At 34.0% G+C, this 25896-nt stretch overlaps 1 protein-coding gene across 2 annotated transcripts in view; it reads left to right on the top strand.

The window, feature by feature from the left end:
* The window catches only part of DOP1B (DOP1 leucine zipper like protein B), a 132985-nt gene that overhangs the window by 77001 nt on the left and 30088 nt on the right, over positions 1-25896 (top strand). For both annotated transcript variants that reach the window (XM_031959242.1, XM_031959241.1), the window contains exons 15-22: positions 170-438; positions 6441-6593; positions 12379-12479; positions 12886-13076; positions 17206-18832; positions 20115-20229; positions 23482-23670; positions 25422-25538. In XM_031959242.1, coding sequence (XP_031815102.1) covers positions 170-438; positions 6441-6593; positions 12379-12479; positions 12886-13076; positions 17206-18832; positions 20115-20229; positions 23482-23670; positions 25422-25538 — 2762 coding nt within the window. The remainder of the gene's footprint in view (positions 1-169; positions 439-6440; positions 6594-12378; positions 12480-12885; positions 13077-17205; positions 18833-20114; positions 20230-23481; positions 23671-25421; positions 25539-25896) is intronic.

Genomic DNA, 25896 nt, shown 5'->3' with positions numbered 1-25896 from the left:
ACCCTAGAGGTATCAAATCTATTGACCAAATAAAATTTCAGGGTAGCATCTTAGCTATCTCTAAACTTTGAATGTTTGCCTGATGTTAGTTTTAACTGCTATGAAATCCAAAAAAATTAATGTACTTTTTTTTTTTTGGTCTTTTTTATATTGTCTTCCTTTTCTGGAGAATGTGATTCTAGCTTCCCCTTGTGGCTTAAATCTCTCATGACTATCTGCTGCTGTGTAAATAACTGCCATATTCAGAATATGTCCATCTTTACCCTGCTTGAGATGATAAACCATTCTCAATCACTGGCACTTGTGTGTGAAGATAGGATGAAACGGAGTAAAATCTCTGGACATAACCAGTTTTTTGGAAAGTTACAGATGGTAACAGTTCCTCCCATTGTTCCAGGAGTGTTAAAAGTCATTGCAAAGAAAACAGACTTCTATCAGGTACATTTCAATTTGGTATATCACTTATATCACAATGAACAGGCTGGAAAAATGCAATTTGGTATAGTATTTTTCCAGCCTGTTCATTCAAAGAAATTGTTGCTTTTGTTGTGAAAATAGTATCATTCATGAAGTGAGTTCAAACTACAATGAGAATTTCGCAACTGAAGATTTTAAAAAAGATTGAGATTTCACTAAAAAGGCCAAGGCTATTGGATTAAATGTCACATAAAACTATCAAAGTCATTATGTTTGTAGGTATTGCTTAGATTTTTTTTCTTTTTGGAAGAGAGGGCTTATTTGGTCTTTAGAGGAGTTATATCCTGAAATTACTGTGACAGAAAAACAAAAAGAATCCTTGAAACTTCCTTTAAAAAAATAAAAATGTGACCCCTAAAGAAAAGTTAAAGGATTTGAAATTACTTAGCTTGGGTAAGCCAAAGCTTATTAATTATCATACTTAAAGTTTATTATACAAAGGACAATTTTCTATTTCTTTGTTCTCTTTTTTTCTCCCTGAGGAACTAATAAGAGAAATAAGCTTCAAGCTACACCATTAAAGATTTTGAGTTTGACCTAAAAAAAAAAAATAACTTAACAAGTGAATTTTTAAAATACAGGAATCATCACAATTATGAGATCCCTTTCCTTTAAAGTTTTTTTTAAATAGAGTAAGGTTTATTTATTTTAATTTAAAGAGCTGCATATGTTTAACATATATATTGAATTACTTACCATCTAGAGGAGGAGGTGAGGGGAAGAAGGGAAAAAAAATTGAAAAACAAGGTTTTAAAAGGTGAATGTTGAAAATTATCTATGCATAAGTTCTGAAACCAAAAAGCTTTAATAATAATAAAAAAAAAGATGGTCCTTTGTTTTAGCATAGTATAGACATATAGCAGGCACTTAAAAATGCATGTTGATCGATTTCAAAAAGAATCAAAGAGATTGAAAAAGTACATTGTTTGCCAACTTCGGTCTAACCCTGCTTGACTTTTCTTGTTCATTTCAAGGGCCTGGTTAGTCTCCATTTGCAGTAGCTATTTAAAATGTGTATACTGAGGGATTGTAAACTATCCATCTTTTTTCTTTGTGAGTTTTTTCCTCTCTGTAGTATTTTATTTTTCTAATTATATGTAAAGATAATTTTAAGCATTCACTTTTTAAAATAGCTTTTTATTTACAAAACATATACATAGGTAATTTTTCAACACTGACTCTTACAAAACCTTCTGTTCCAAATTTTCCCCTCTTTTCCCCCACCCTCCTCCCCTAGATGGCAAGTATTCCAATACATGTTAAAATATATGTTAAACCCAATATATGTATACATCTCCATACAGTTATCTCAGCATTCACTTTTTTTAAAATATAGAATACTTAGTTCTTTATTCTATCAGTTATGAGAACATTATACTTAAAATGAATACCCATTTGTATACACGTCATAACTTCCTTATTAGATTATTATCTTCTTTTTTTAAAATACCTTTTTATTTACAAGTTATATGCATGGGTAATTTTACAGCATTGACAATTGCCAAACCTTTTGTTTCAATTTTTCCCCTCCCCCCACCCTTTCCCTTAGATGGCAGGATGACCACTACATGTTAAATATATTAAAGTATAAATTAAATACAATATAAGTATACATGACCAAACCCGTTATTTTCAGCATTCACTTTTGTAAGATTTTGAGATCCAAATTTTTTTCCCCTTCCACCTTTATCTCCCCCACCAAGACAGCAAGCAATCTGATATAGGTTATACATGTACAATCATTTTAAACATTTCCATATTTGTCATGCTGTGAAAGAAAAATCAGAACAAAAGGGGAAAACCATAAGAAAGAAAAAGCAAACAAACAGACAAAAAAGTTAAAATAGTATCCTCCAACCCACATTCAGTCTTTATAGTTTTCCCTCTGGACAAGGCTGGCATTTTCCATTCCAAGTCTATAGAAATTGTATCACTATGTTGCTAAAAAGAGCAAAGTAGTTAATCATCACATAATCTTGTTACTATGTATAATGTTCTTCTGGTTCTTCTTATTTCACTCAGCATCAATTCATGAAAGCTTTTCCAGGCTTTTCTGAAATCAGCTTTTCCATCATTTCTTTTACATTCCTGTATCACAACTTATTCAACCATTCCCCAAATGATGGGCATCCCCTCAATTAGCCAATTCCTTGCCACTACAAAAAGGGCTCCTACAAATATTTTTGAAGTTTGCACAGTTTTTCCTCTTTAACAATCTCTTTGGCCTGCAGATGCAATAATGACAGTGCTGGATCAAAGGCACAGTTTTATAGCCCTTTGGGTATAGTTCCAGAATGACTGGATCATAAACTGCCCATCTTGCTATATATGATTGTCTAAAATAAGTATTGTGCATACACTTGGTTCTTCCTATGTAGACAGTGGTTAAACTCAATTAGTAGTTTCTTTGAAGGCTTTAAATATCACCCACAAATTATCATCTCCATTTTCTCTCCTCAGTCTTAACCCTCCATATATTGGCTTCCAATGTCATCATTCAATTGAAACTGTTCTCTCCAAAGTTGCATAAATTTGCCATATCTAATGGTATCTTCTTAATTTTCATCCTTCCTGACCTCTCTGAATTATATGATCTACAGACCACCTTCTTTTTATATGGTTTCTTATCTCTAGATTTGTTTGTTTGTTTTTGGCTCTTTTCTCTCTTGGTTCTTCTCCAATATGTTTGGCTAATCCTTCTTAGATTCTTTTGCTGTAGTTTCAACCACATTATACCCTCTAACTGTGGTTGCCCGCTAAGTTCTGTCCTGGATCATCTCCTCTTTTCTATTTGTGTTCTTTTACATGTTGATCTCATTAGCTCCCATGGCTTCAGTTACTATCTCTATTTCCAGTTCTATTTATCCAGCCCTAATTTCTCTCCTGACTTCAAATCCCATACCACAATTCCCTGTTGGACTTTAAGAATTTGATAACCCAGAATCATCACAAATTCATGATGCCCAAAACAATACTCCTCCCCAACTCTCCCCTTTTTCTGAATTTCTATGTTACAATCAAGAACCATCCTGTTCACCCTAGCTCATAATCTCAGTGTCATCCTTGATTCATCTGTCATGTTCACGCTACAAACCCTGCTGGCTGCCAGATCTTGTCATTTCTATCTCTGCAGCATCTTTCATAAAAATCCCTATGACCCACTTGAACGATTATAATAACCTTCTTTTGGACATCACTTTCTCAGCATAAGCTGGACCACATCCCACACAACCCCACCAACTCCTCAATATACTTCATAGGCTCCCTATTACCTCTAGGATAAATATGAAGTCCTTTGTTTGACACTTAAAGCTTTTTACAACTGACCTCTTTGTATCTTTACTGTTCTCTTTTGCTCTGTTGTCCTCCTCCCACTCTACAATACAGCCATACTGACTTTTTTTTTTTTTTGCTGTTTCTCATACACAATACTCCATCTCTGTCACTCTGCCTTTTCATTAGCCCTCCTTCATACTTGAAATGCTCTCCCTCTCAACTTGCAATTCCTAAAATGGGCAGCATTGGTTTAAAACTCAGTGGAGTTTTAAAATTTTCTCCTGGAGGTCTTTCCCTTCTCTCTTTTCTTCCCAGTTTCAATCAAGCCCAGAAACATGTACTAAGTGTATACTAAGTAGTGCTTGTTAAGCAGTGTGTTAAGTTGCTAGTGTCATTTGGCCTTAAGGTTATCTTCCCTATCCTCTGTATTCATCTTTTATATTCTTATTTGCATATGTTGTCTCCCCTATCTTTGTATTCTCAGTGCTTAGAACAGTATCTATCATGTAATAAACACTATAAATATTTGTTGATTAATTAATCCCATAATAAGGGAAGGAGTAATAGATTTGGCACTCATCTACAAACAATTGGAGAAAAGAGAGAAGAGCTAATGTTTGGATTAGTATCCTAGCCTCATCATCCTAGCAGCTGAGGTTTCTCGGCAGCTGCTAGTCCAGAACAGAAATGCCTCTGGTAGTTAGCTGGTCTAACATTTCTAATGTTGTAGCTCCATAACCTGTTCAGATCTATGCAGCTATCTAATATCAGTTCCACCTCTGACTTTGCTATATGTACCACTTCTCAGCAGAAATGATGAGAGCCCCAAATAGCAAGTCAGCTGCCTTTCATTTGAAGAGATCAGAGTGGAAAGAATGGTCTGGAACTGGTTAAATGGAGTAACTCTAAGAACAATGCAGGGGAAAAAAAATACAAGAATTTGGAGAGTTGTGTTCTGCTTGCATTTTTCCTATTTTATTGATCTAATTTCACCAGTCATATTCCAGGTTATAACATGAGCAGTTGTTACAATTTTTTCTCTTTAATAAAATAGTTTAGTGCCCCTAAGAAATATGGAAATGTGTGTAGAAGAATTCCATGTTTAACCTATGTCAGACTATTTGCTATCTTGGGGAAGGAGAAAAATTTGTAACATTGAAAAGGTGACTATTGAAAACTACTTTTGCATTTATTTGAAAAAATAAAATACTATTAAAATAGTTTAGTGCTTCATTAAAAAGATTAAAATGAAGTGGGATTACTTATTTATTTTTTAAAAAAATATCACAAACAAAAACCATTTGAGGGGGAACCATCTAAACATTCATTTAAAAATTATACTTCAATTTTTCTTTATTTTTTCCAGTGTTATTTTATCTTATTCATAATCTGAATTTTTCTTCAGTTGTGTTTATATTACATAAATCTTAAACAAGCCATCTTTGACTTTTAAAAGCATTAAAAATGTCTTCATGTAAAACTGATACTGTATACCTATAATACCAGAAGGGCATGAATATTGGAATGTAGTTTGCAGATAATAGTGATATATTTGTGCTGAATTTGCAAATACACAAACACACATCTAATTTCAATCCAGGGCCTAACTTTGATCCAGGTGAAGTTTATGGCCTCAGAAGGAAACAAAATGAACTGTCCTATTTGGGGAAGTATAGGGATTTAAATATAAGGTACTGAGATTGTAGACACCCAGAAATCTTCAACTTTATGCTTAAAAGTTGTGTCATCAGCACCTGTTTATCATAGTTTTTTCTCTCTCAATATTATATAGATATGTTCTTGGGTGAAAGCTAATATTTTTCTCTTTAAATCTTTTTTTTCTTTAAAGAGATAGTAAGATCTCATTTTATGGTGGCAAAGAATTGGAAAATGAGTGGATGCACATCAATTGAAGAATGACTGAATAAATTATAGTATATGAATGTAATGGAATAATACTATTGTTCTATAAGAAATGATGAGCAGATTGATTTCAGAAAAGCCTGGAAAGATTTATTTGAACTGATGCTAAGTAAAGCAAGCAGAACCAGCAGTACACCATCATGTGTGATGATTGAACTACAATAGATTTAGCTCTTCTCAGCTATTCAATGATACAAGGCAATCCCAATAAACTTTGGATGGAAAATGCCATATACATCCAGGGAGAGAACTATGGAGACTAAATATGATTTGAAACATACTATTTTCACCTGTTTTTTTCTTTTGTTTTGTTTTGTTTTTCGCATGGCTTTTCTATTTTGTTCTAATTTTCCTTTCCCAACATGACTCATGGAAATATGTTAAAAACAAATGTCCAGGTATAACCTAAATTAGATGGCTTTCTAGTTTAGGGAGGGGGAAGGTAAGGGAAGGAGTGAGAACTCAACATCTTACAAAAATAGAAGTTGAAAACCATTTTCACATGTAATTGGAAAAATAATATGCTATTAAAATTACATTTTAAAACTTTTTTAAAAAAGATTATTTGGGGGGATAAAAGTAAAAATATACATAATAATTGTGTTGTATATTTGAAGTTATATACATGGTAGATTTGCAGTTTCATGTGCAATCATCTTTCTTGTTGTATTGTCTTATGGAAATGTTTGTTTTGTTCCAAAATAAAATAAAATTTTAAAAATAAAGAGATAACTAAAGTTTCAATAATTATTCTTTTGTCACAGAGAGTGGCACAAGTACTGTGGAATCAGCTGAACAAAGACACACGGGAACACCACATTGCTTGTGTGGAACTCTTCTACAGGCTTCATTGCCTCGCACCATCTGCAAACATTTGTGAAGATATTATCTGCCATTCATTATTGGAACCTGATAAAGTAAGTCCCTGTTACTTGCTAACTTTCCCCTTCCCTTCATCATAGTTTTTCCTTTGGTTTACTAGGTTCTATAATGATTGCAGATAATACCTTATTTCTTTTTATCCTATATGTTTCTTAGGTTTTTCTGAAACTGCCCTGCTCATTATTTCCTACAGTACATTAGCATTTTATCCCAATTATATACCACAACATGTTCAGCCATTTTCCAATTGATAGGTATCCTCTCACTTTCCAACTCTTTGCCATCACAAAAAGGACTGTTATAAATATTTTTATATATAAAAATCTTTCCCCCTTTTTTTTTTTTGACTTCTGTGGAGTACAAACTTAGTAGTGGTATTATTGAGTGAGAGGGTATGTATAGTTTGGTAGCTCTTTGGATATAGTTCCAAAATGTGATTTCTAATCTATATTTCTAATTTCTAATCAATAGTGATTTAAAACATTTCTTTATATGACTAACTTTGATTTCTTTTCCTAAAACCTGCCTATTCATATCCATTAGCCATTTATCAATTGGGAAATGGCTATTATTTTTATAAATTTGGCCCAATTCCATATATATATGTGAGAAATAAAGCCTTTGAAAGAAAAACTTGATGTAAAATTTTTTTTCCTAGTTTCCTGATTTGCTTCTAATTTGGGCTGCATTAGTTTCCTTGTGCAAAAGTTTTTAAATTTCATGTAATCAAAGTTATCATTTTTACTTTTTGTGATCCTTTCTGTCTTGTTTAGTCATAAACTCTTCCCATCTCTATAAAAATTTTTAAGCTCTTCTAATTTACTTATGATGTCATCATTAATGTCTAAATCATGTACTGATTTTGATTATTTTAGTATGTGGTGAGTGTTATTGATCTATGCCTACTTTCCACCAAATTGCTTTCTAACTTTCCCAACAATTTTTTTCAGATAATGATTCTTGTCTCAAAAGCTTAGATCTTTGTATAAACACTAGTTGTTCATGACTGTTTAAATCTGGAACTGCTAAACCATCTTCCTTCCCAATTCTTTCATTAATTCTCTTGTTATTATTGATCTTTTTCTATCTGCATAAAAAAAAAATAATTCTTTGGTAGTGTGATTGATATGACTCTGAATTGTTATTTTTAATCATATTAGTTTGGTCTACCTATGAATAATTAATATTTTCCCACTTGTTTAGATATGTCTTTTTTTATGTGAAAAGTGTTTTATAATTGTGTTCATATAGTCTCTGGATTTGTCTTGGCAGATAGACTTCTGAGTAATTTGTAATATCTGTAGTTATTTTAAATTGAATTTCTTTTTCTACCTGTTCCTAATGGGTTTTATTGGTAACATATATTGAAGAATTGATGATTTATGTGGATTTATTTTAGATCCTGCAACTTTGCTAAAGTTATTAATTGTTTCAATTAATTTTAGTTGATTCTCTAAGGTTCTTTAAGTATACTATCATATTATCCACAAAGAGGGATAGTTTTGTTTTCTCACTGCCTGTATTTATTCCTTCAATTTCTTTTTCCTCTTTTTTTGTATTTTTTGCTATAAAAGCATTTTGGTATATTACTGAATAATAATCCTTGTGTCACCCCTGATCTTATTGGTAAAGCTTCTAGTTTATCCCTAATATGAATAAGGTTCGCTGATGATTTTAGATAGATCCTACTTATCATTTTAAGAAAAGCACCCTTTATTCCTATGTCCTCTAGTATTTTTAATGAGTACTGCATTTTGTCAAATGATTTTCTTATATCTATTGAGAAAATCATATGATATTTGTTGTTTTTGTTATTGAAATGGTCGATTATGCTTATAGTTTCCCTAACTGAACCAGTTGTGCATTCTTTATGTACATCTCACCTAGTCAATATTATATGATATTTGTAATATATTGCTATAATCTCCTTGCTACCATTTTATTTAAAACATTTGCAATATTCATTAGGTAAATTAGCCTATAGTTTTCTTTCTCTGTTTTTGCTTTCCTTGGTGTAGATATCAAAATCAATTTGTATCATAAAAGAAATTTTTTTCAAATAATTTAGAGTATTGTATAGTGTTTTTTTTTCCTAAATAGTTTATATAATATTGACTAACAGAGTAATTTTTCCTTAAATGTTTGGTAGAATTCACTTGTAAATTCTTCTGGTCCTTGGATTTGTTCTTAGGGAATTCATTTATGGATTTTTTCAATTTTCTTTTCAATATAAGGTTATTTAAGTATTCTATTTGCTCCTCTTTTAACCTGAGCAATTTATATTTTTGTAAATATTCATCCATTTCACTTACATTGTCAGTTTTACTGACATATATTTGGGGAAAATAACTTAATATTTACTTTAATTGATAGTGTATTTCATTAATAGTGTATTCACTTCTTTTGATTTTTGATACTGATAATTTGGCTTTTTTTTTTTAATTAAATTAACCAATGGTTTATCTGTTTTGTTGTTTATTTGTTATTTTGTTCTGTTTTTTTTTAAATAAAATCAGCTTTTAATTTTGTTTATTAGTTCAATGGGTTTTTTATTTTTAATTTTATTCATTTCACCTTTGATTTCAGGATTTTCATTTTGGTGCTTAATTAGGAATTTTAAATTCATTCTTTTTCTAGTGTTTTAAAAGTTGTATACCTAATTCATTATTCTACTCTTTCTCTCTTTTATTGATGTATGTGTTTAGAGATATAATTTACCCCCCTAAATTTTGCTTTGGCTGCATCCCACAAATTCTGGTATGTTGTCTCATTGTTGTCATTATTTTTTATTAAATTTTTCATTGTTTTTATGATTTGTTCTTTGACCCACTCATTTTTTCAGATAAGATTATTTTGTTTTCAAGTGATTTTTCATCTAAGCCTTCCATACCTCTTTATTAAATATGTTTTGCTACATTATGCTCTGAAAAGTATACATTTAATATTTTTTCTTCTCTGCATTTGTTTGTGAATTTTTTTATGTCCTAATAGTCAATTCACAAGTTTGTGAAGTTACTCTGGACAGCTGAGAAAAAGTTTCCTTTCTTTTCCAATTTAATTTTCTTCAGAGATCAATCCTGTCTAACCTTTCTAAGATTTTATTCTTCTCCTTAACTTCTTTCTAGTTTATTTTGTAGTTAGATTTATCTGACTTTAAGAGAAGGTTAATAATTTCCCTCTAGAATAGTTTTACTGTCTGCTTCTTCTTATAATTTTTTAAAAGAATTTGGATGCTATTTCATTTGCTCCATTTTTGTTTGCTTTTTTATTATTAATATTACTTCACTGTCAGTCTTGTTTTTCAACAATATGTACTTGTCCTGCTTAATACTTTTAATTGGGTCTCTTTTTGCTTTTGTTAGTGTGATATTATGATCACTATCACTGCCTTTTTTTACTTCAACAAAAGCATAACATTCTGCACCAGATTCTGTACCAGCTCTCTATTTTAACTATAAATATGTCTCTACTTCTCCCTCTCTGTGTCTCTCTGTCTCTGCCTCCCCCTTTCTCCATCTCCAATTCCCTCTACTTTACCCTCTCCCTTCCTCTCCTTCCCCCCCATCTCTGTCTGTTTGTCTGTCTTGTCTCTCTCTCACACATAAGCAGCATATTGTTGAATTCTGATTTCTTATCTATTCTACTATCTGCTAATATTGTATGGGTGAATTCATTCCATTAACATTCACAGTTACTTATTATGTGTTTCCCTTCATCCTATTTTCTTACATTTATCATTCTTTGTGTCCCTCTCCAAAAGTTTCTTTTGCTTCTTACCTCTGCCTTCCCTTTCCATCCCTCCTTTATCTTATCCCCTTGCCCTAAGAATGATAAAGTTAATAGAAGTTACATGTATCATCTTCTTGTGTAGGAATGTAAACAGTTTGACTGTATTACGTCTTTTATGATTTCTACTTCATGTTCACTCTTTTTTGTTGTTGTTGTTGCTTGATTTAAATCTTACATTTATAAGCAAAAAAAAAATGTCATTTTTCTATTCATCCCTTGTCTTTATCTATTTCATTAAATATCCATTCCCCCCTCCCGAAGAATTATAATCAATTTTTCTGGGTAGGTTATTTTTGCTGGTAATCCTAGTTTCTTTATCTATCATATTCTAAGCCTAAATCTTGGCTTGGTTAAAATGGAGACACGTTTAACATGGTAGCTGATAAATCTTATGTGATATTGACTGTGATTCCATGATATTTGATGATTTGATGATAGTTTCTTTCTCACTACTTGAAGTATTTTTATTTTCTCTTTGAACTGGGCACTCTGGAATTTGTCTATATTTCCAAAAGTTTTCATTTTGGAATCTCTTTCAGGAGAAGGTAACTTGTAGGTTCTTTCCATTCCTATTTTATCCTCTGATTCTAGAATATTGGAATAGGTTTTCTTTGCTATTTCTTAAAATATGGTATCTAGGCTCTTTCTTTGATTGTGGCTTTCAGGAAATCTAATAATTCTTAAATTATTCTCCTTGATCTTTTTTGTAGGTCAGTTGTTTTTCCAATGAGATATTTTGTTTTCTTTTTTTTTTTCATTCTTTTGACTTTATTCTTCCTTGATGTTTCATGAATCATCAGCTTCCACTTGCTCAGTTTAATTTTTAAAGAATTTTTTTCTTTTATGAGTTTTCATGCCTTTATTTCGTTTATCCAATGATGCTTCTTAAGGAGTTATGTTCATCAGTGGGGTAGTATGCCACCTTTTCTATTTGGCCAATTCAGGTTTTCAAGATGTTATTTTCTTCAATGTATTTTTATATATTTTTATTTTAATTGTTTGCTTACTTTCCAATCTATTTCATTACTTTAGACTTTCTCTTAAAATTTGGCTCTGTTGTTGTGGTGCAGGTAGAAAAGAAATTATTCTAAGCTTCAGGCTTTTTTGCACTGCTGTTTTTAGAGCTAGTTCTGAGTGTTTGGAAGTTTGGGGTGCTTCCAAGGTGGTATGCTCCAGTGAGATCTGTGGTTGTTGCTCTTCTGGCATGTGTTCTTATCCTTACCCAGGAAAGGCTCCTGATCCCTTAGAGCCAAAAATAATACTGGTCTCCAGCGCCCCTGTTCCCTACTCTGTCCTACAACTGTGCATATAGGCAATAGAGTTGCCAAACAGTGTCTGGTCCTGCACCTAGTGCTTATACAGAGGTCCTGTGTAATCTCTTACTGATCAATTGTCAGATCCCCTTACTGTTTGGGAATTGAGAGCTCCCAAAGCTGCTGCAGTTGTCACTTCCAATGCCCACCACTAGTGGTACTGCCATATGTACTTCAAACCATCCCCTACCATAGTATCACAAACTTCTTCCAATCTCTTAAATTGTCTTGAACTGGAAAAATGTCTCACTCTGACCTGTTGGCTCTAGAATCCAAACTTTAATTGGAGGAATTATTTTAAAGTTATTTGGAGGAGAAAGTTGCGAGAGCTCAGTTGTTTCCTCTATTTCAGCAGCTTCACACTGCTTCTGGCACTGTCTAGATCTTCTAAACATTAAAAAAATGAATTTCCAGTTGAAAAAATGCATAGATTACCTTAGAGCGAGAGGGTGAGGGGAACTGTGACTATCTAGATATAGGTCTGGGCATTAACTTTGATGATAGAGAATTTCCATTATACTAAATACACATTTCACATGCAGCTACTCTATTTTAATGAGCAAGAAAAAGAAAAAAAGTTAATGGGTATTTTATTTTCTTCTAGTAGAAAGGCAGTTTTCTTGCATTTATTTGTTTTTTGTTTAGGACTCAAGTCATGAAAAATAATGCATTCTTTGGCTGAACCAAACTGTTTGTTTCCATTTATCTTGTATTCAAGGGAACAAGGTTGGAGGCAATATTTAGATTCTCCATTATCTGGCACCTAACAAGAGAGATCCAAAGTAACAGAGTGACATCCTACAATCGTTCCTTTGATAGGTAAGTTGGTAGCTTAAAAATTTCACTGGATATTTGATATTTCTCTGTACAGAACTTTTCAAAAGTAGTCAGATGATTTCTCCTCAGAGAGATAAGGAACTAGAGTTACAGAAAGTACCATAATGATATCAGATATGATCATAGAGTTTATTGGTTTCATGTAAGTTTTTTCTTAATTACAAAAGGGGAATTTTTTAATGTTTGGAGAAAAGTAATTAATTTTTTGTGATTTGGGGTCAAGATCATCTTTAGGAAAAGTACTTGAATGACTGAAATGTCCTGAATTTGAAAGCAAGAAATTTCATTTATGGGTGCTCTAACAAGGATAGATCAGTAGTGTTTCCATTTTTTTTTTTTTTTTTTTTTTTTTGGTCACAACACCTGAATTCCTAGAATTTGTTTGCAGGTCCTTGTTTGTAATACTAGACAGCCTGACTTGTTCTGATGAGGCCATTGGTGCAGCAGCACAAGGCTGGCTGGTTCGTGCCCTTTCCCTCAATGATGTGTCTCGCATCCTGGAACCTGTTCTCCTGTTTCTACTTCACCCAAAGACACAGAGGATATCTATTCACTGCATCAAGCTGAAAAACTCAGCAGGTAACTACACTAAAATGGGCAGCCAAGGGCAAGTACTGACTTATGAAAAGGTACCATGCCTTAATGACTTAATGGAATATTGTAGTGGTGGTGGTGATGGGTTTTATTGTGAAGGTTTTCTGGAGACAGCCTTAGTCTCAGTTGAAATAAATAATTACTCCAAAATCGCAGCCAGCTGGTAAAAATGTAAACGTTTATTTCTCCTTCCAAATTAGTCCGGTTAGTTGAGGCCTATCTCTCTGCCTAAGCTCTTAGAGATCTTGCAGCTTTGTCCTTGGCTTCTGCCTCTGCTTTCTTCAGCCTCCAGCCAGCACCAAGTTAGAAGATACTAATGAATCTCTTTTGCCTCAAAGATAGGGCTTGGAGGCTTTCTTCCAGAGTGTCTGTCTCCAACCCCAGTCGATGTTCCCCCAAAAACTCCCTTGAGTCGCTCACGGGAACTGTATTTATGCTATTTCTCTAAGAGTGGGATTGTGGGATATCTCCCAGCATGCTCTCTGAAATCTCCCAAACATGTGAACTCCATTGAGTACTTCGATACTTATGAGCTCTCTAAAGGTGTGAACACAAGCATTGTTTCTATCAGTATTAGCAACTTATCACCTTGTAAGGATTCACTCTAAGGTGTGAACCAATAAGCACTGTATCAATTCTATTGAGTTAACACTAGGATTCTGACATCACCCTTGAGTTTTCACCTTGTTTCAAGTTGAGTTGACACTAGGATTCCAACATTTTATTTATTGGTTTGTTTTTTAAATTAGAAGAGATTTCAACACTTATCAATAATAAGGCATGCTTTTTGTTCCCAGTTTCCTGCTATTCCTGAAAAATCTGATTCATCCACCAATAAACAAAAAAAAGTCATCATCAGATAGGATCATATTTCTTTTTTATAGCTTTTTATATACAAAACATATGCATGGGTAATTTTTCAACATTGACCCTTGCAAAAACTTCTGTTTCAACTTTTCTTTCTCTCCATCCCCTCCTCTAGATGGCAGGTAGTCTCATACATGTTAAATATGTTAAAGTGTATGTTAAATACAATATATGTATACATACTTATACAGTTATCTTGTTGTACAAGGAAGATCGGATTTAGAAAGAAGGTAAAAATAACCTGAGAGGAAAAAACAAAAATGCAAGCAAACAATAACAGAAAGAATGGAAATGTTATGTTGTGATTCATACTCATTTCCCAGTGTTCTTTCTCTGGGTGTAGCTGGTTCTGTTCATTATGAATCAATTGGAACTGATTTGGATAGGATTATATTTTTATAAAATAAAATTATTGGGGGCAGCTGGATGGCTGAATGAAAAGAGCACCAACCCTGAAATCAGGAGGATCTGAGTTTAAATCCAACCTTAGATACTTAACCTTTGCTAGCTGTGTTAACCTGGGCAAGTCACTTAACCCCAATTTCCTCACTCCCCCCCCCCCCCAACAAAATTATAGCTTTCTCTTTTTCTGGTACAAATAGTTTAAGTGATACAAAGGGAAAGCAAGCAATAATGGAACTTCTAGTCACATAGCAAAAACTTACATCATTAGACAGAACAGGCTAGCTAGTCTGGTACAACCAAATGGTCATAGATTCACAACTAGAAAAAATCTTGACAATCACCTACTCCATTACCTCATTTTCTGGTTGAAAGGCACAGTTGAAGAATCACCAGACTTGGAGGTCTCAAATGTTGCCCTTGTTAGTTACTGATTTGTGAATTTGGTAAGTCACGTAATTTATCTGGGACTTGGTTTACTTATCTGTAAAATGAGGAGTTTGGACTAGATGGCTATTTCCCCGCTAAGATCTCCTTCAACTCCAAAATCATTCATTCTATGATATTATAAAAACTAATGTCCATGTGGAGACTGAATGTGGATCACAAAATAGCATTTTACATTTTTTTGTTGTTTGCTTGTGTTTTTTTTCTTTCTCATTTTACTTTCCTTTTTGATCTGATTTTTCTTATGCAACATGAAAATGTGAAAATGTATATAGAAGAATTGTACCTGCTTAACATATATTGGATTATTTGCTGTTTAGGGAAGATGGTAGAGGGAAAGGAGGGAGAAAAATTTGGAATACAAGGTTTTGCAAGAGTGAATGTTGAAAACTGTCTTTGCATGTATTTTGAAAATAAAAAGCTGTTATTAAAAAAAGAAGAATGTGTTGAGGTATGCATATAGGTGGCACATGGCAGAATCAGAGTTAAAAAGTAGGGACTCTGACCCTCAGTCCACCCTCTATCCATTAGCTTATGTTACTTTAAAGTTTGAATTTGTCAGAATTAATGCTCATAAGACAATTTCCCTATTATTTACCAAACTTAATGCCTGAGGAAGCTACCATGAAATGAATAATGGTGGGTGGGGTGTGATGTGAGCTGGTCAATTCACTGGGTTTTGCCAGATATGCATTAACTGAGAGATCATAAATTAACATATATTCTAATTAATTAGACTTTATATTCATATCTCACAGGATTTTCTTAAGGAAAATTCTTTTAAATCTTTTAAATATTGTATAAATGCTTTATTTCTATTTTTAAAAAAAGATTCTGTGTTAAAATAGCCTCTTTTAATATTTAACATATCTATTTCATTATTTGTAAAATGAGTTCTTCCATCTTTAAAATTCTAGTTGTGATTGTTATGTATGAGAAAGTAAGAGACCATTTCAAGAGAAGGTGTATAACAGTGAATAGAAAACTGGCTCTAGAGTAAGGGAAAATCACAGTTTCAAATCTATTCTGTGACCCTGAGCAAGTTAGTGCCTCAAACAACTTTTTTTTTCTTTTTTTTATTATAGCTTTTTATTTACAAGATATATGCATGGGTAATTTTTCAGCATTGACAATTGCAAAACTTTTTGTTCCAACTTTTCCCCTCCTTCCCTCTACCCACTCCCCCAGATGGTAGGTTGACCAATACATGTTAAATATGTTAAAGTATAAATTAAATACAATATGTGTATATGTGTCCAAACAATTATTTTGCTGTACAAAAAGAATCAGACTTTGAAATAGTGTACAATTAGCCTGTGAAGGAAATCAAAAATGCAGGTGGACAAAAATAGAGGAATTGGGAATTCTATGTTTCTTCATAGTCATTTCCCAGAGTTCTTTCACTGGGTGTAGCTGGTTCAGTTCATTACTGCTGTATTGGAACTGATTTGGTTTATCTCATTGTTGAAGAGGGTCACATCCATCAGAATTGATCATCATATAGTATTGTTGTCAAACAACTCTTAAAGACTATACAACTATAGTTTTTGCAGATGCTGATCTACTCTTTAATAGCTGTTCCCTATAGCAATGAAGTCACAGGTCTGGCCAAAAATATATATGAAATGGGGCGGCTAGGTGACAGAGTAGATAGAATGCAGGACTTGGAATTAGGAAGATCTCAATTAAAATCATGCCTCTCTCATTCACTATGTGACCCTGCTCCAGTAACTTAACTACTTTGTGCTTCATTTTCTTTATCTGTAAAAATGAGAGTAATAATAACATCAAATTTCCCAGGATTGTTGTTAATGTTAAATAATATAACATATATAAGGCAGTTTTAAAATTTTTTAATAGTATTTTACTTTTGCAAATACCTTCAAAGATAGTTTTCAACCTTTGCAAAGCCTTGTCTTCCAAATTTTTCTCCCTATCCTCTCCTCTTCCCCTATCCCAAAATAGTAAGCAATTTGATATAGATAGAATTGCATGTGCAATTATTCTAAATGTATTTCTGAATTTATCATTCTGCACCAAAAACAAAAAATCAGATCAAAAAGGAAAAAAATGAGAAAGGGAAAAAAACAAGGAAACAAACAATAACAACCAAAATAAAAGGTGAAAATTCTATGCTTTGATCCACATTCAGTCTCCATACTTCTTTCTCTGGATGTGAATGGCACTTTCCATCACAAGTCTATTGGAATTGTAAGGCACTTTTTAAAATTATATTCACAGTAATTTCTCCTATCAATGATTAAAAATTTGACAAGTCTACAGTTTTTTAGATTGTTAAATTAACAACTTCCTTTAGTCCCGAGTCTCTCTTCTTTAGAGAACTGATTTATCTGTCATTTCATTTCTTCTAAAAAGTTGTTTATCTCTTCCCTTACAGAGGATCTGCATCGTTGGTTTAGCAAGAAAAAAGCTTGTTTCAAAGAAATGTATGGGGTGTCTGAACTTCATGAAGGCAACTCTCATGAAAACCTGCCATTGAATCACTTTACTACTGTAGATCGGGAAGCTATTTGGGCTGAAGTGGAGAAAGACCCAGAGAAGTTGCAGCTGAGAAATGACCATGATGATGATGATGATGATGATGATATAGCCTGTTGCACAGGCATTCCTGACAGGCCAGAAGGTGAGCTTCAGGACAACAGTGAGCACACAGAGTCGGCTGATACAAGTTTAGGACACAGTGATAGTGAAAATACTTCCTCATTCTCAACACCCTCCCTTGATCCTCATGAGCTGAGCAGTGAAGAAAACTGTTGCACCCCCGTACATGATAGAGTTCATCCTAAACATTCCACCTCAATATCTGTTTTCCAACCCCAGATTTCTAAAACAGTTGCCAAAAGGAATCTGGTGCGGTTTGACTCTGACAAGACCCAAGCTTCTGAGTCACTGTCTAGTGATGAGGAAGTGGATGTGGATCAGACTCTCACAATGTCCAAGTTACTGAAGCGGCAGAAGGAAAAGCAGGCGGTGACTGAGGCTTTATTTAAACACATTCTGTTGTACCTACAACCCTATGATTCCAAACGAGTCCTATATGCCTTTTCTGTGCTAGAGACAGTGCTCAAATCCAACCCCAAAGAGTTCATTGAAGCCGTTTGTAGGACTAACATGGATTCGAGCTCTACTTCTCACTTGAACCTCATCTATAACCTTTTAGCACGCCACCAAGAAGCCTTGGTTGGGCAGAGTTTCTATGGAAAGCTTCAGACTCAGTCACCCACCACATGCCCTCATTCCCTTTTGATTGAACTACTTATTTACCTCTGCCTGAGTTTCCTACGTTCATACTTTCCATGCTATGTACAAGTCTCCCACCAAGACATACTTGGCAACCAAGCTGTACAGATTAAGAGTGTGGAGGTCTTGATTCGGATAATGAGTCAATTGACCAATGTCGCTAAATCATTTAAGGGAAAGAATGTGGACTTCATACAGAATTTACTGGAGAGGTGCAAAGTTCAAGAGTTTGTCCTTCTCTCTTTATCTGTTTCCATGTTTAGTAGCCAAAAACAGTATGAACTTCTTGCCTCAGACCAAACCAAGCCCTCTCAAGAAAAGATGCTCTTTGAAGAAGATCTAATTAGTTTTGGTCAGGATAAGATCTGGAATCCACTGCAGATTGAGCTGCTAAAACTTCTTCAGGTCCTGATTATCTTGGAACACCATCTGGGAAAGGTCCAAGAAGAAATGGAAAATCAGTCAGATCTGTCCAAGGAATGGCAAAAGACTCTGAAATTTCAGGAGTCCATCAGTGCTATGCAATATGTGCAGCCTCATCCAATTACTTCTCAGGGACTGTTCATCAATGCTGTGGTGAGAGGTTTACAGCCAGAGTGTGGTTATGGGATGCACTCAGCCTGGGTTAGTTTGGTCACATCTTCTTTACCATACTTTGGGAAGTCATTAGGTTGGACTGTTGCACCTTTTGTTGTACAGATTTGCAAGAATCTAGACGAGCTGGTCAGACAGTATGAGAACGAGTTTGTAAAGTCTTCTACTAGGTAAGCTATGTCAATATAATAAATTTTTTTTCCATTGTAGACAATTGTATAGAATGAGCCCTTTTAAAAATGATTGTAGGGGCAGCTAGGTGGCTCAATGGATAAAGTACCAGCCCTGAAGTCAAGGGACCTGAGTTCAAATGTGGCCTCAGATACTTAATACTTTCTAGCTGTGTGACCCTGGGCAAGTCACTTAACCCCAATTGCCTTAGCAAGAAAAAACGGAAAGAAAAAAATTGTAGTTGAAATACTGCTTTAATATATATGATTAATTATCACTGTCAAAGGAGAATATAGGTGTTTGAATTCTGATCTTAATTATTTACTAAGTGCTATGACTGATAACAAATCAGTTACCATAGATAATTTATCTGTAGGATAAGAACAAAAGTTAAAATGTTTTTAATGAAATCATTGAGAAAAGGAAAATAATTTTAAATGACATAAAAGACATTTTAAATGATTTTCATTGTAAAACCCCTTTGAGGTTTGCAAAGAACTTGGATCACTACAATCTTTTGAGGTGAGTATTATATTAATATTTATATTTATATTTGCTGAAGCAATTGGGATTAAGTGACTTGCCCAGGGTCACACAGCTAGGATGTATTAAGTGTCTGAGTTCACATTTGAATTCAGGTCTTCCTGACTCCAGGGCTGGTGCTCTATCCGCTATGCCAACTAGCTGCCCCTATAGATATTATTTATCCTGATTTTATAAATGAAGAAACTGATCCTCTGAGGGGCAAAGTGTGACTTGCTTGTAGTTTCATGGTTAGTAAATGTCTAGAGAAGATGAGACATTTTTGATGACTTTTTTGACTCTAAATCTCTTCACTCTGCCATGCTGCCTATCAAAATACTTATATACTAGTTGAGTAGCCTGAGAATTTATGACCTGTTGAGCAGACCAAACAGACTTGCTTCCATGAGTACCACTCCTACTCTTTTAGAGTCAGAGGAAGGGAAATGGGAGACGGAAGGGTGGTGAAGAGGATAGGGAGAGTTGAAATAGTGGACTAAGAAATAATAGCCCCCCATTATCTTTTAAGAATATCAAGATCTTGAGGCAAATTCAATTTAATATTTATTCAATTTACTAGTTATTTATTAAGTATTCATGATGTGATTATTCAATATTCTTAATGATGTGATTTTGTCTATATGTTATTTTTACTATATTCTTTTAAAAAATCAATTCAAAACATAACATATAAATCAATCTCCAGTGATATTGGGGAATCTCATAATTCTTACAATTATGTATCACCTTTTCTTCAAGCACATCCTGTAAGAGAGAGAACATTTCTCCAGATTATCCACTCACTCTCTTGGAAGGTCTAACCACTATTAGTCATTTCTGCCTTCTGGAACAACAATCCAACCAAACAAAAATGGTAACTATTTTGTCTACATTCAAGAAGCAGTTTGTGATACTTTGTTTTTTCTGCATTGTATTATGTCTGTGTTTCAGAAATATAGCAGCATTTTTTTTTTTGGTTTAGAGCTGTGATTTATATTTATGTTTTTATGCTGCAATGCCTGATACATAATAGACACTTAATAAATAATTGATTACTGATTGATTATATCTCATGAGGCAGTTTGTTAACTCATCATTAGAGGTGACTAAGCAAAAGCGATTTGACTACTACATGTATGTAACTATTAATATATATAACTAGTAAAATTATGTGTGTATATATATTTACTTGGATCTTTCAATAGTCAAGTAAGGTAATTCATGTGTTATTGTTATTGATTTTATTTTGGTTTGGGGGTGGGATTTTTTTTTTTTGAGACAATCAGGATTAAGTGATTTGTTCAGCTCGTTAAGTGTCTGAGGTCAGATTTATCTGAACTTGGGTTCCTCTGACTCCAAGAATAGTGCTGTATCTACTGTGCCGCTCAGCTACCCTGTTACTCTTATTTTACAAGAGAGAAAACTAAGGATCAAAGTCATTATATATTTTCCCTCCATTATCCCACAGTTAGTAAACTCTAGAAGCAGGATTTACAATCAGAATCACTGCACTTTCCACTATGGCATTTTGCCTCTGTGTCCTAAAGATGAGTGATTCCTTCATCAGGTAATGGGTTAGATTAGATGATGTCTAATCTAAGAGTGTTTTAGCTCTAAGATTCTGTGTTTCTATGTTCTTGTCTAGCAATCAGGATTTTTTAAAAATTATCAACAGTTTTTATTTATGCCTACAAAAGAAAAAGACAATTTACAAACTAAGAATAGTGACATAGCTTTTAATATTCCTGTGCCTGAACATTACACATCTTTGAATCTTTCAAGTCAGGTCTTAATGCAACAGGAATGTGTTTGGAGACCAATAGAGTCATGAACAAAAGTACAAGAAGCCACTGACTTTTCAGCTAGAGAAGTCCACACAATGAATAGTCAGAAGTAACCCACAATTCCCCATTAAGTCCCTTCCCTTAAAAGGGTTTCAATGATACAGATAGCATTCAGTTTTACAAATAATATGAAATTAAGAATAAAAAATAGTATGTGTGACTGTGGCTAATTTTAAAATGTATATTCATCAGTGAGCGGCAATGTGGCAGACTGGAAAGAGAATAAGACTTTGAAGCCAAGAAGACCCTGAGCAAGTCATTTACCCACTCAGTGTTCTAGGCCACTGACATGAAACTCAAATAGAAATGGGGGCCACTAATTCTTCCATAAAGATCCCTGCAAGTCACATCATGACTTAATTTTTAAAATGGAATATTGTCCATGTTTTATTGTATTTTTATGTTGTTAAATATTTCCAGTTATATTTTAATCTGATTTGGTTGTACTCAGTAGTATTGGCCAGTAGCATGTTTCTCACCTCTATGTTTAGGAAACTTTCTCAGACTATAAATTCGTAGTCAGTAATCAGTAAATATTATTAAATGATCACTATGTATCAGACACTGCAGTAAGTTCTGGGAATACAAAAAAAGAAAAAGGCAGTCCTGTCCTCAAAAAGCTTCAATCTAATGGGAAAATACAGTACACAAAAGGAAGCTGAGGCTGGGAAACTACTAGAAGAGAGAATAGAGGTGCCAGGGGATACCCCCATTTAGAGGCATGAACCAAGTAGAATTTCAGTTCAGTTTTTGTTCAGTTGTATCCAACTCTTCGTGACTCTTTTAGAGTTTTCTTGGCAAAGATACTGGAGGGGTTTTGCCATTTCCTTCTCCAACTCATTTTACAGATGAGGAAACTGAGGCAAACAAGGTTAAGTGATTTGTCTGGGTTAAGGGTAAATAAAGTTAACTGGAAAAGTCTGGGTCCTCTGTAAAGGGAGGCCTTGGGAGCAATTAATTTCTCCTTCCCTCCCTCAGAAAAGAAAAATTGTTAACTGAGGATGTTGATGAGGTGTTGAGTATCAAAGCTGAATCCATTTCCAAGATGATGAAATTCCCAATGATGAGTTTATACTGGAGGAGGCATAATGGTGTGGAGTCAAAACCAAAGAACAACTGATAGAAAATTTTGCAGAAAAAAAAATTGCAGAGAAAGCACTAACCTACATTGACTTTTTTTTTTTAAAAAAGGTCCCTATCTTATATATTCATCTGTTTTAATACTTACTCCCAATAAGAATCATAGATTTTGACTTGGAAAGGGTCTTAAATATCCCCTTCAACCCCTTCATTTTATTGATAAGGAAACTGAAGCTCAAAGAAGTTGTCACTATCCCAGAATCAGGTAAGTAGAAAGTAGCAGATGAGATCTTTGAACTCCAGTATTATGATTACAAATCTACTGCCTTCATTTCATCATGCAGCCTCCCATTTGAGAGAAAAAAATCCTCTATCTCAAACAGAATAGAGAAGAAAAGAAATAATTGCACATGCTTCAGTACCAAAATAAAAAGAAGCCTTCTCATACCATTTAAATGACTCTTCAAAAGTGAATAAATTATTTTCAGATAAAGTATCTGAAACATACTTTCAGATATTGATTTTAGGTATCAATATTGTATGGAAATATAGGTCAGTTATTTTGTTCAGTATACCAGACAGATTATTCTAATCTCAGACAGTCATTTTGTGAATTTTAAAAATTTGTGTTTAATTCAACAAGTATTTATGTTAAGACAGAAAGTAACTCAAAGATGAGGAGAACAGATGTCAACAGGGTATATGACCCTTTTTGTTCCACTGTCCCATGGGAGTACACAGGTGGTGACTCAGACATATAGTGTCATGTGCACAAATCCAGAGCTATTCAGTGCTGAAGTTTATATTGAACCTTTAGACAAAGTTGACATAGTACTAATAGATACTAAAGGGATAAGGCAATGTTGTGGGTCATTGGAATGACAAGAATGAGGAGAGAGAGCTTGGAAGTCCCTGGAACTGTGCCACAGCAAGCAAAAAGATGGAGGGAGATGGGGCTGGGTGTGCAATACCAAGTCTTCTGACTGTTTAAGCCTTAGAATATATGTCATGAGTTTTCCTGGGCCAAAAACAAACAAATATGTCATTAAGTATTTTCAATACACAAGGAGCTATGCATAAAGAGGAAAAAAAATAAAAGTTTTCTCCATCCTGAAAAAATTTATATTTACTGGGAAAGGGCTCTTTGTGAAGATGTAATGGTGATACTTTATAATATATTTTACATGATTTTTGCTTTTTAGTCAGCTTCTATAAGTGATCCTATCAACTTAAGAAATGCCAAGAATGCCATATTGGAAGAATTGCCTCGAATTGTTAACACCATGTCACTTCTATGGAATGTAATTAGAAAAGAAGAAACCCAAAAAAGACAAGCTGATTTCTTTGGATCTTTAAAAGGATCATCTTTAGTTTACTTTAAAGCTACCAAAGTAAGAAACACTTCCAGATGTTGGTCTTCTTCTTTCTCCTCTCTCTTGCTTTATTGCTTTTCTCCTTCCTTTAAAAAAAATAATTAAAAGTTCTGAATTAGAATTAAGCCAATGATCAAGACTTATTCTTCTCAGATTTGTGTGGTAAATCTTCCACTGAGCCAATAGAAGGAGCAATTTGATATAACAGCCAGTGACAGCCCACACTCCTTGTCCTTCTACCCCACTTTATCTCTTTGATTCCCCATTTCTACCTTTAAAAGTCAATCCAGGCTACTCCTAACCTCATGTATGCTTTGAGAAGTCATGTGGAATTGAGAAAGTGAAAGAGTAGAGAGAAAAAGAATCACCTCAAAAAAAGGGGGGCCACATCTTATGAAAGTGTTACTGTTGGGATCATTAGGCGCAAGTATTAGGCGAGTTGCTGAAACCCAACCCTAGCCTCAGATTGCAACATAGAATCTTTTATTCCTTTTTTTTCTTTGCAGCTTCTGTGTGGAAAGTCTGAAACCATTCCTCATGGCTACAGATATGTTCTAAACATTTAACTTGTCTTTATAAAGACTGTCAAATACAGGCCTTTGCCAGGCTGGTCATTGATGTTGCTCATTTTTCAATCATGTCCAATTCTTCATGACCCCATTTGGGGTTTTCTTGGTGAACATACCTGGAGGGGTTTGCCATTTCCTTCTGCAGGTTATTTTATAGATGAGAAAACTGAGACAAACAGGGATACACAACTTGTAACTTAGGGTCACAGCTAGTAAGTGTTTGAGGCCAGATTTGAATTCAGGAAGCTGAATCTTCCTGATTCTAGTCACTCTATCTATTGAGCCACCTAACCGTTTGGATGTACTTATTACAAATAGACTTGGGAGGAAGTAGTTGAGGGGCAATCATTTCCATAGAAGTGAGAGATAGCAATAGTACTATGACAATAGGATGTCTGAACAATGCAGCTCACCAATCCATCCCATTCTACCACTGCTGGTTATTCTTTGCCTAGCTGGATTTCCTGGTATAAATCCTCCTCTGCTCTGGGAATTTATATCAAACAATCTAATTCTAACTTTTTTTTTTTTGCTTTGAGTTATTAATGCTCTGGCCAAACATTGTCACATTTTTTTCTTTCTCCCCTTTCTCTTCCTCTCCTTCTTCACCTTCACCACATATCCTTGTAAACTACTTCTGCCTGGACTGACTTTTAAATGTGACTAGACCTCTAACACATCCCTCTTCCCCCAGTCCTGGAAGTGTGTCCTAAAATTGCTGTTCTGTCTTATTAATTTCTTTCTAATTTCCCCTAGGGACTTATTCACTTCATTCAGGACTCAATGTATTTCTGTAGTTATTTTAATACTTCACTAGCAGCCCTTTTCTTTGATTATACAAATCTTCAGAAAACCTAGAATCAAAGTTTGAGTTCACATAGATCTCCTTCAAGTGGACTTGGTCATTCTGAGTCTCCCTGGCTGTGTAAATTGAGAGTAGACCTATTGGAAATGTTCTGTTCTCTTTCATGTTGCCCCTCTGATTTAAACAAAAGTTCACAGAACTGTTGGACAGATAGTCTAGTTTCAACTTTCAGCATTATCTTCAGGGCTCTGATTTTAGAGGTAGAGAGGAGACTGAACTGAATTTCTCAACAATCTTATATTTGAAGCTGTATAATACAGTGATAGAGAATTTTTAAAAGTTTTCACAAGATAATAATTTAATATGATTTACTGTATAATATTTTTATTTTTTAGACAATAAGACAGAAAATTTTAGATTTCTTAAACCCTCTGGGAATTCAGCTTGGTGTCCAATTAACAGCAGCAGTTGCAACAGTGTGGAGCAGAAAAAAAGTCAAGCATCATAATAAGGTAAAGCTAAATAACTCATTAAACAGGTAATATCAAGAATCTATCTGTTCCCTAATTGATAAATGGTCAAAGGATATGAATAGGCAGTTTTCAGATTAAAAAATTAAAGCCATCTATAATCATATGAAAAACTGCTCTAAGTTATGATTAATTAGAGAAAGGCAAATTAAAATCACTCCGAGGTACCACTTCAAACCTGTCAGATTGTCTAAGATGTCAAGGAAAGATAATGATAAATGTTGGAGGGGATATAGGAAAACAGGGTCACTAATGCATTGTTGGTAGAGTTATGAACTGATCCAGCTATTCTGAAGAGCAATTGAAACTATGCCCAAAAGGTTATAAATTTCTGCATACC

This window comes from Sarcophilus harrisii, chromosome 3 (assembly GCF_902635505.1).
Source record: "Sarcophilus harrisii chromosome 3, mSarHar1.11, whole genome shotgun sequence".
Classification (NCBI taxonomy): Eukaryota; Metazoa; Chordata; class Mammalia; order Dasyuromorphia; family Dasyuridae; genus Sarcophilus; species Sarcophilus harrisii.
This window is presented reverse-complemented; position numbering and strand designations above follow the sequence as displayed.